Source organism: Rhea americana, unplaced genomic scaffold, assembly GCF_003343005.1.
Source record: "Rhea americana isolate MKP2758 unplaced genomic scaffold, rheAme1 scaffold_114, whole genome shotgun sequence".
NCBI classification, from domain to species: domain Eukaryota; kingdom Metazoa; phylum Chordata; class Aves; order Rheiformes; family Rheidae; genus Rhea; species Rhea americana.
Genome location: NW_028185195.1, coordinates 1,097,870 through 1,109,492, shown reverse-complemented (window position 1 = coordinate 1,109,492; position 11,623 = coordinate 1,097,870). Strand labels below are relative to the sequence as shown.

The 11,623-nt window shown below is 36.7% G+C and overlaps 1 protein-coding gene across 1 annotated transcript in view; it reads left to right on the top strand.

Annotated features, from left to right (window-relative positions):
* Nucleotide 1: 1 nt before the first annotated feature.
* RASA1 (RAS p21 protein activator 1) overlaps nt 2-11,623 on the top strand; it is a gene marked incomplete at its 5' end in the record, with an annotated part of 60,467 nt that continues 48,845 nt past the window's right edge. The window contains one exon of the mRNA XM_085316909.1: nt 2-153. Within this exon, the coding sequence (XP_085173035.1) occupies nt 2-153 (152 nt within the window). The remainder of the gene's footprint in view (nt 154-11,623) is intronic.

The window sequence follows — 11,623 nt, the reverse complement described above, 5'->3', positions numbered from 1 at the left end:
GCCCGAGCCCGGCGCCGCCGCCTTCCCGCCGCTGCCGCCGCCGCCGCCGTTGGCCGGCGCGCTGGGGACCGTGGACGAAGGCGACTCGCTGGACGGGCCGGAGTACGAGGAGGAGGAGGTGGCCATCCCGCTCAACGCGCCCCCCACGAACCAGTGAGTAGCAGCGCCCCCGCCGGCGCCGAGCCGCTGGCTCCGAGCGCGGTGCCGCCTGCGGACCGTGGCGAGGGTCAGCCCCTGGTTTGCCCCGGGCTAGCGGAGCCAGCTTCGGCAAGTTGCTCTGCTAACCGTGCTGCAGACTGCCGGGGAGAGCGGGGTTATCCTCCCCGCGATGAACCTACCTGTTGGGGAAGCTCTTTTCGTCTCTGGTAGGGCAGTAATCTTTCTCAGAGGAGTAACGCGCATTGCTTTTTAAAAGCTAAACCAGCTAAAGTGTTAGCTTTTTTTAACCGTATGCTGTGCAATTTTATATTACTCCTTTATTAAGAAAAATGAACTGGCGTTTAGCTTTTGCACTTCACATACAAACACAGCTAATGTAGCATGCACTTCTTTATTCAGGCAGTCTTGAGGCATGAATTTAAAGCGGATATAACTATTTCTGTATGTTAAAGTGTTAGTAAAGAGAGTATTTTTGTAAATAATGCCTGACTTTTGCTGCTTTGCTGCTCAAATGGCTTTAAAGAAAGCTATTTTTAATTGGGCTATGTTTAGAGAGAAGAGATAGTTGGAAAAAAAGAACCTATAAATTGTCAGTAAGATTTTATACTTACCCTTCTTCTAGGTTAATCGAGATTCCTCCAGTACTTGTAATATGAAGAATCTTGCACTAGAGGCAGAGTAATTCTGTGTTTATATTTTTGAAATATAAGATCAGATAATGTTATATAGAGTTCATGTAATTAGTGAGTACTCTAAACACAACCTTTGGATTTAACAATGAACTAACTGTAGGAAGTCTGTAGGTTTACATAAAGCAGTTGCAAGGATTGTATTAGGACAGAAAATAGCCCTCGAGCAGATACCTTATTTTCCCCAAAATGAAATTGTTTCAAAGGCTTGTATTGCTTATGCTGGTATCTACAAATATATTATTCCTGAAGTTACAGTAAGTGTAATGGATAATTTAGGGCTTCAAGATACAGGATTGCAGATGTACCCAAGGTGTAAGGTCTGAAAGTCTGTCTGAAACCCATCTGAATTCAGGTTCATTTGCACGTGTCCTACCTGAAATAATGCAAAAGTTAACTCTGATGTTTGAGTTACTTCCAATATTTCGGGAGCTACTGCAGTTCTATGGCAGACATAATCTGTAATATTCTTTTTTTTGATTAATCTCTCTCACCTTGACAGACTTTGTAGTAGTCGTTTCCACTTTTAATTTCATGATTTATTTTGGGGGAAGGTTGTAAAGATGGAGACTCTGTTCTGTGAAAACAGTGTTTGAATAGTCTTGAATTTCTACATTTCCCTGAGGAACTAGAAATATAACTGGGCAGTTAGACAAAGGATGAGGAGGGAAGTAGAAGCATATAAAGATGAAGTTACTTCTTCAATATTGCTTATAAAGTAAGACACAAAATTCTAGTCTGGTTTTCTCTCTGAAAGATCAAACTGCTTTTTCTGTTAGTACTGGTTATGATGTTTCTCCAAGAGTAAGTAATTTTTTTCCCTGAAAATATTTTTTGAAAGTGGGGTAGTAATTTGGGGTAATTATTTATGAATAATTACCTATTTGATACTAAATAGACTTTACCACTTATACAAATCTAAGCAGATTGTTCTGTCAGAATATTGTACTGTAACTCATGCTAACATGATTTTTAATTTTTATAACAGGATATTAAATTTCTGATGAGAAGTACATCCTCGGGAAGACTGCAAAGGCCCTGATTTTTGTATTGATCAGTAAGGTTACTCACCTTATTAAAGGGGATGTTGAAGTCCTGGCAGGACCAGGGCATAAGCTGTGTAGTTGAATATTTTACTCTTGAAGGTTCTTTGTATAAAAAATTCAAGAAATAAAATTTATTAGAAAAACTGGTTTAGAAATTTTTACCTCCATTTACTTCAAGGTTGATTTTCTTTGTAATTTTATCCTTTTTTTTTTGTGACTCTTTCACAGAAATGGTAGGCTGACCAATTAAAAATAATCAGAAAGCTTTTTCCTCTGCCATGTGTCTATTTTATACAAAATCAGATTTTACCATTCTTGGTTAAGTCATTTAAATTCACCATATGTTGATAGTAAATTGTATCCTTTCAGTCCTGCTGTTTTATTTTGAAAATGTCCTTTCTTTGTAGTCATACCATCTGCTTTTATGGCATTGAATTGTTGATTTATTACCAAAACAAAGAGCAATATTATCTATCATCTTAAAATTATAAGGAAAAGTGTAGTCTTTAAGTCTTTAAGAACAGTTATTAGATCTGTAATTTAAACCTAGATTAAATTTCTCTGRTTGAATGTGATTACAAAACTGCTATTTCATTTGTTTAAGTACGACTGGCAGCTCCACCCTTTCCCACTTCCTCCTAATTCATTCAGTTTTTATAGGAAGCACACATGGTGTGCTTGATGGACAATTCTATGATTCTATCAAATGATTGTTTCTTTGTCTTGTTTATCATATCTAAATGTATGCATCAAAAAATTGGTATGACTCTTCACTCCTGGCTCTGCTTTATGTGTTAAAGACATATGGATAAAGATGAAAAGGCATTATTTCTTCGATAACAGTAACTACTCACTAGGGCTTCTTTGCCTTCCCTTGGACACATTTCAGGACTTCCTGAATTTGTGATTATTGACTCCAAACAAAACTATTTGATAAAAGATGCTGCTAGTGTTTTCTAGTTCATACTCTAATCTGAAATTTGACCATTGCATATAAAATGAAATAGAGCTTTCTATAGAAACGTAGATACAGCTTTATTACTTTTCTATTTCCTAACTCAGATTTTGCAAATCTTTTTTTTTTTTAAAAAAAAAAAAAGAGAAATAAAATCTCAAACCTGAGTGAATTCCTAGATTGCAAGTTGTAGGCAATAAATTCTCATAGGCGAAGCTTTTGTATAAATGAGTTTTTAAATACCCTGTAGCTGGCATAATAATTTTCCTAGTAACTAACCTGAAGAGATGGGAAGTGAAGCAAATGCAAGTTCTGCACTTCCCATCAGGATGCTGTAAATATAGTTTTTTCAGAGTCAGGATGTGTTGGTCTTCGTTAGCAACCACCTAATATACTTAATTTCCTCTTCTCTTTTCCAAGCACCTAAGGAAAAGTGGAATGTGTCTTCTCTTAATATGTTTTCTTTAATTTTCTAGGAGTAGGAAGAGATTGTCAGTATTTAACAGATTCTCTTTAGTCAAAAAAAAAAAAAAATCAAAATGCCAAAGTTGATTTCTGTTTTCTGTGATTCTGTATCGAACTGACTTGAGGCTCGTCTGGTGTGTATGGTGGTTTTGCTTCTCAGGAGTGTATAAGTAGCGTGTTTATGCTGTAGCTTAATGATGTGTGGAAGGCATAGGATGTTAGGGAATAGAGTGGGTGATTCTCTGTTTGACTTGATCTTTTTTTCTTCTTTTCTACCCTTTCTACCCCATCTGCAAAGCTCATTGACAAGGGTTGATGACAGTCCAAAAGGGTATTATGGCAAGGTCTTCAAAATTAGTGAATGAATGCTACTTAATTTAGTAGTAAAGCAGTAATATGTGGAATTGCATAGCTATTTATGTATTTAACTAAAAATCTTAAATTGACAGGATTAGCGTAGATCTTAGATTAAGATGGCAGAAGCTGTTCCAGTACATTACAATGAAATTTCACATTTTTGTATGGTGTTTTTTAAGCAGTGATTATCAGGTTGAAGTAGTAATCAGTCAAAATTGAAAGCTATCAATCTTACGGAATGAAATAGGTTGTCAAAATACTGTCTTGTTAAAACAACATCTTACTCAAAGCAGATATATTTGTATTGCCACTCACGGTATCTGTTGGGGCACCATACCAGTGAGAAAAAGAGCTGAAGATGGAGAGCAGGGTAAAGAAATATTAAATAAAGGGGGATTGAATGAATGTGGAATACTTTTTCCTCTCTGAATGCAGCGTGAAGTTCTTGTTTCTGCAGATGAGTTTGCCAGAGGTAGGAAGTCTAGAGTTCTGCAGCAGCTGTTCCTTTCAGAAGCTAGAATGAAAAGGATTTTTTTTCTGAAAGTGTATAGTTTTACAGTAATTGTTGAATCCTGTACTCAGTACTGATGAATAAATGTGTGTTGAGCTGCACACTGAGGATTGCCGTGTTTTGCTGGATTCTGTGTAAGCAATAAAAACAAAGCTTTTTAGATAATTTCTTTGCCAGTGGCTTGTTTCCTAAGTGTGGGGGGAAGGTGAAGGGAAGCACCTTATTTCTCTGAAGTTGATGGTTCATGTATTTATTGTATAGATTTTATGATTTATGTACTTACAAAATAGTTGTTTATAAATCTAGTTTTGGTTTTTGTAGTTAGGAGCAGCAGAACAAAATTGTATGTAACCCTATATAGGAAGTAGAAGGAGTAAGTAGACTGAATGTCCTAGGTACTTATATTAGTGGAAGTTTCAGATTAAGAAAAACAAAAGTAGAACAGCATTTGATGCTGGGGAAAGCTTGGAGAGGGATTTACAATATTTTTGTCAGTATTTCTAATTAACAGAGACTCTTGGCCTGTACTTTATCAAGTTTTTATTTTGTATTGTATATTGTCTCCAAGAACTTCCATCTGTGACTTAGGCACTTCATCTACTGGCCTGTTCTATTGAGAAGCATAATGTCATGCTGTATTTATTCACCTTTTTTGGTGGCTGGAGTGTGGGGAGGAACACAAATTTTCCTGTTAGGTGGCACAGGTGTCTTCAGTGTAGAAGCCCATCTGTTCATTCAGCCATGAATTATTATGATTCCTGCAGTAGTTCTGCAGTTTCCCCCTTTTCTTCATTTCTTTAAAAAAGATATCTAGGAAAAAAAGATATCTTGATAACTATCTCAYTGGTTGGCACAATCAGAGGAAGAAGAAGGTATCTTAACATCGCCCTTGTGTTGTCTAGAAGCATCGCGGTGGAACAGAAACCTGTATTTTCTGTGTTCCTCTAGAATATGATCAGCACCAATAAAATGTTACCAGTGCTTGACAGATCTTCCCCTACTGTTTTATATATTTGCAGGTAGTCTTAACAAGTTTTTCTTATTTTTGTGCAAAACATCTACTCTATCACTGTGGAACAGAAGAAGGTTTCTGTTCTTGCATGCATCTGTCTATAAATTCCATTTTGTGTATTTATAAATACACTATTTATAGTTGAGGATTGTTATTAGGGAACCTATTTACTGAAACTTGTCACTTGTAGTCTGGAATCATATCGGGGCGGTAGCTAATTGCAAAGGCTTTAAAAGGAAGTGCAAGAAACTCTGAGGTGGGTAAATGAGTAGTTAGGTTTTTTTACTCTTCTGAATTTGCTGATGTTAAAAACTCAAGAATTTACCTTTCTTCTTTCTTTCTAAGGTAGCTAGCAGTGTTACTGATAYATTTCATCACTTTGTAATGTGGGGTTTTATGTTTCTATTAGTATACTAAGCCAGTGTTTCTAAATAAGCTTATAAGCGCCAGTAGTGTTTGAGGGAAGGAGTACTCGGATTTCCGAAACACTTGATGTCATGTTCTGATAGGTGGGGAGGCTGGTTTTCATGAGTCTAAGAAACCAGGTTCTAAGAAATTCATTCTCATCTAAATCTTAAGTTTTCAACGTTTTCAGCAGCTTCTGGCAAAACCTTTTTCGCATAGAATCAAATCTTTTGGTTGTGGGCTCTTCATATTTTGGAGGGTTTTATCTCAGTGTAAAGTTGCTTCAGATAGGAGTGTCTTTATTAATATTGAGAGCTTTTAGTCATGTAATTCAATTTAAAAGAACTGAGGATGCAACCACATGGGAATGCTTAAAATCTTAGTTCGCTGTTAAGGAATCCTGTTGTTGGCTCGACAGGAGCAGGTATATGATTTTTCTCTTGTTAATATCTACTTACAGACACTTGGACAGGGGTTTCTTTTATGAGCTTGTTGGAGAGTACCTTGCTTTCTTTTCTGGAGTAGTTTGCAGAAACCATGAGGTTAATGATAYATCTAGATTTAGCCAACATTTAATAATCAGCTCAGGAGTCATATAGTGATTCTATGTAGATTTGTGTAGGCATTTTTTTAAAAAAGTTTGATCTCTAGTTTTGTGGGTGGTTATTTTTTATTTTAAGTTCACTTGTTTTCTGTAAAATGATGCATATTTATATAGATTTTCACCTTCAGCAGTACACACACCAAAGGACATTCTACCTATGGCTTGCTTATTAGGATTTATAAGGTTACTTTATARTTAAGTCCTATGTAGAGAGCAGTTCAGTGCAGTTTAAGAGGAATAATAAATCAATCCTTATTCTGCATCTCTATCTTTTAGTAGAGTAAATAACATTGGATACCTACAAGGTGCAAGCTAGAGTACCTGTGTCATCTGCAAGGTTAAGGAAGGGATTGTGTTATCTTGTTTAAGCTATAGCTAAATTCAAAATTCTACATCTTTCTTTCTTTTTTTTTTAGTTTTCTCCTTCCTTACAAAGCTCTTTGTGTTTCTGGAGCATTTATGGAATTTTTTGTGGGTTTTTTTTTTTTGGGTTGTTTTTCTCCTTGTCAATCAAAGGAAAGCTCAAGAAATGTCTTTATTACAGAGATTTTGCTTATTGCATTGTGCTTCTGGATGGATAATCACCTCATCTTATATTCAAGTCTAGGAAGAGTTTATATACACACAATAGAATTGTTAGTTTGCAAGTTGTTCAAAACAAGCATTGCCAGTTGGATAGTTTACAGGTTTCTTTTTATGTTGCACACATGGATTCAGTGTGTATAATGCATCGCACTCCATGGGTAATCTCTCTTCCCCCCCCCCCTTTCTTTCCTATTGATTCTATTCTCTGGGGGAGGCRTTGATTCTAATGTCAATTTAGGCATTATTTCTGTCTTTGATTTTTAGTGTTTAAGCTCTAACTTCTGGGGTTTTCTCATTAGGGCAGCTCTTCTCCACTGGTGAGAGGGACTTCATTAGTGTCGCACTCTGGCTTGAAGGGTGAGGGGAGAGTGGAGCACATGATAAAAATCTGCACTTGGTTGGTTTGGGCTCTAATCTGGAGGTGTGCTGCTGACCAGGAGGTGAAAGGAGAGACTGATATGAGGTGAGGTTCAGTACTGGAGAGGTTGAGGCTTCCTATTTTTTCAGTCGCTTGAATGAGCGTTTTGCTTCTGATGAGCAAAGCTGGTCTAGTGAGTAAAACAGTAAAAGGATGAGGAGGAGGTCCAAGAAGGCTGGCAGTAGGAAGGGATGGGGTGCAAAGAGGAAGAGGAAAATTAGGGAGCTGCTGGTACTTCTAATGAAATTAATGGCAGACAAGGCAAAAACATTTTAGAAATTTCTTAACTATTGCCAAAGAAAATCTGCTGATTTGCACAACAGTAGTAATAATGTTTCCTTAGGAGCATTATTCCTAGTTCAAATAGATAAAGGCATATCTTTGACCTGAGGGCACAAGAATGAAACATGTAAGAATGGGATGCTTCTTGCCGAAAACTTTAATGAGTTCCAGAATTCATTTCCTAAGCTGAGCTTTCGGTAAGAATATGTAGACAGTCTTGAGAGCTATTTTTCAACCTATTTAGCTCTATTTCATCTATTTATCGATGATTTTAAAAAAAATGAGATAGCAATCGATATTGTTTTGGATTGGAAGAAATTTTTTGAGTTGCTAAGTTTTGTATTATATTAGCATGTCTCTACATCTGTTTTAAAGCTTATTATTTGTCCTTAAAACTGTTGAAACTTGTAGAATCTTGCTTCCTTTAATAAAAATTATTTTAATATATTACCTTTTGAGTAAGCTAATCTCACCTTTTCATCCTTGTTTGGTCTTTTTATTAAAATTTATTTTTTTGGTTGTTCGGTCCACAGCTGGTGTAAGTTCTACTGGAAGTGTTTTAATGATTTCTTTTGGTAGTTTGTGTAACTCCCACAGATAATGACTTGGCACGGCTGGTGTACTGAGGAATGCCTATATAAGTGACTCTCCATTTTTAGTTGGCTCATTCCTAATCTGCTTTTCTTCATACTGTTACTGTTCCTAATGTGTTTGAAGCAAGTAACTGAGAAAAAYAGACTTATTCTTCATTAGGCTTTCATTTGCTTTGTGCATCCACTTAGATGTTTAGGGATCCAAAAAATATATAAAAAAMGATATCCCAGGAGAGTACGAAACACTCTTAATTTCATGCTTACCACACAAAAGACTCTTACTTGGCCTTTTTGGTCCTGTCCCCCTGTTCAGTTTCAGGTTAGTGTGAACTCTTGCTTCACTATCTTACAGTATGCATCCGATGTAGAAGGTAGTATATGTTTGCACAGCTTTTTCTGGCAGGAGTTGTGATGTCGAGAGCTGCAAATACCTGGTCAACAACTGATAACTAGCGAATGGTATAGCAAGCAAGATGGAGGGAGGCAATGAGTTCGGTTAAGCCCAAGTGAAACTTACCTTAAATTAATTGTTGCAAATGACAGGCATACAGAAAGCAACACAGTCTTGCACAGTATCTTTGTAAATCTAATGAAGACGGGGACAGGATGTTAAAAGGAATAATTTGATAAGACTTAAAATGTAGCTAACATTTTACGCTGAGAGAAACTAGAAGGGCTAAAATGATACTCAAAGAATAAATATGAGCATCGTGTCTTTTGCTGTTTATCAGAAAGGGAAATCTTGAGAGGAGGTTGGATGTTGACAGAATAAAAAGGAACAGATAAAGATACAGGATTTCTTTTTTCTCCTCTGTCTTCTTGAAGATGTACTTGAGATTTCTGCATGTCACTTGAAGTTTTCCTAGTTTAAAGGTAATCATATATTTGTTCCCTTTTCCTTCTAATCGGAGTAGAGCTCACATAGTCTCAAGAAGTGATAACGAGAATCTGCACTGTGTGAAAAGTGTGGAAGTGGTGATTGTGAATTGCTAGGTAGAGTGCTCTGACCATGTCTCCTGACAGCTCTCCATTCTTCTGTTGAGCTTCACTGAAGCAGACAGATATGGCTAAGGAGAAGAGCTTTGAGTAAAATGAGTATGACATTTGATGATGGATTTTTTTTCTTTTGTGCACTATAATTTATTTCTAGAAGGAAGTAGGGAGGTCTGCAAACTGTTATCAACATTTCTAAGCTGCTGGAAAACACTTGTTTCCCTCCATTGCTTTTTCTTTATCCTTTCCTCCCTGGCCTATTGTATTCCTAAGTTAAAATTGCTGCCTACTGTAAAGGAAAATGCTTTAGTGGAACAATGAATCTTTATAATATTTGCTTTTCCAATGTGTAAAAAGGAAATATGTAAATAAAAACTTAGTGGAACCGCTTGATATGACACAGTTGCCTCTGCCTCCTTCCAGATAGTAAATCCACTATCTGCTACCTCTTTGGGTACAGCCGGTGTGTTTCATGAACCTCTGGTGCTTCCAGACTGGGGCCAAGTGTCCTGTAATTGTATCGTGAGCTTGCTAAAGGCCTGCAGTGTAACTGCATTCCTGCTCACAGTCGGAAGTGTGCTGGCTGGGCCTGCTGAGGCTGGCGTGACTGGTTTGCTGGTACCCACCTTCCTCAGCAGAGCAGTGGAAAACTAAGGAGCTCTTGTTTGCAGGCTAGAAATAACAGCTTGAACTCCTGTGCAGCTCATTTCACAAGGTTCATGACCTGGCTTATGGCTCTCAGCCACAGAAGTGGCTGAAGTGTCAGGAAGGTTCTCCTATGCAGCTGTATGTTGCTTTTGTATATCTCTCAATGCACAGAATCAAAATTGTTTATGGTGTTGTAGTTGTGTCTGCATTCTGTTTGTTTACTGTAATTAAGGTTGTGATAAATAGGGTTGGAGTTCTGAATATGCTGCTTTTGATTTAAACTGACAGATGGAAGTGTTTTTTTGCAGAGCATCTGATTGGCTTGTGAAGCATGGAAGTCTATCGTTGATATTCTCTTAGAATTAAAAGTGCAATATGAGTTGCTAATTAGTTACAATAACAGTTAAACAGCCAGTCATGAAAGCAGCTACCTAAACTATGATCTACAATTAGTAAGGTATTTTATAGCTGGATCACTTCTTTTGGAAGAGTGTTTACAATTTCAATGCATCTAGTAACAGCTGTTGTAATGTCAGGATACAGTGTGATTCACAGTAGTATTTAGTAATACTTGCTTAAAACACTGAAAATGGTGGAATATCATCACTTACTTTTGTATTTCCAATATTAACTTTTCAAATGTATTTCTAGCTAGGATTATGTAAGAAATCACAGATAACTAACTGGAAACGGTAGGGATCTTCTTTTTGGCGATGATGAGTGGTATAAATCTAAGTGGTAGTGTGTTAGTCTATTTTGAATGCATACAATTCCTAAAAGTCAGAGCAAGAGAGGCAACTTTGTATTTGTGAATGACCAGGCAGGATTTTACTTGCTATCTTCCTGGGGAAACCTTATTTCTCTTCATAAGACTAGTACTGTAGTGTACTGTAGGTAGGACTGCATTTTACAGCTCTTCAGAAACAATTTGATGCAGGTCAAGAGGTTTTGTTAAGCATTATTGATAACTGAATGCGTTAAAATTAGAGCTGTTCTGTCTGCCCAAGAGTAAAGTTGTTGATCTATAAAATTCTAAGTAGTATAGAGCCTTCTAAGAGAGGGGAAGGTAGTTCATGATGCATCACTGTGATAGACTTTTGTAGAAACACCTGAACTTGAGCTTCCTTGAGATACCTGGCTGAAAGATGGTCAGAGCATCTGGAATTTACATTCTCAAAATTTCAGATAGCCTGGCCTTGAGAATGTTCTTCACTTTTTATTATTTTGATATGGAAATTAGGGATGGTTCTGGAGATTGCTTTGTGGTTTAGTCATTTCTATTTTACTTTCTTTAGGYAGCATGGAATATTGGATGGATTTTTCTTCATAACGGATAATACAATATTGACAGTCTTAATTTTTCAGTTATATAAATTTGTGCTCAGTATATTGATATTCAAAAAAATCATTTAGGGATGTATTTTGAAGCCAAAGAAAACCCCTTTTGTTAAAGAACTACTACTAAACAGAAGTATTTTTAAAAGAGTAGATAATATCAGTTCTTAATTGATCACTTAATATGCTTAAATGAGATTAAGAGCTGTAATTTTGTGAAATATTCTTTACTACTTAGAATCAAACTACTTGAAGATAATGGTGGAAATAAACACAGTGCATCATTCCATGATATTAGAAACAGGTGATAGCTGGGTGATACATAAGATGTGCAGTTTTAAAAATAAAACCTTTCAATGATATTCTGCTGTATATTGCTTGAATAAAGCTATTCTGTCTAGTGATGAAACTACTCTGTGGAAAAATGCAGTTGTTTCCCGAAAAGCATTTTGCTTACTCTACTGATATCTTAAAGGCTTGTACTTCAGTGTGTATCCTGTTTTCTAAAGATGTGTGCTATCTGCAGAGGCTTCCTGAGGATATCACTTGAGCTGTTTTCTGCTCTC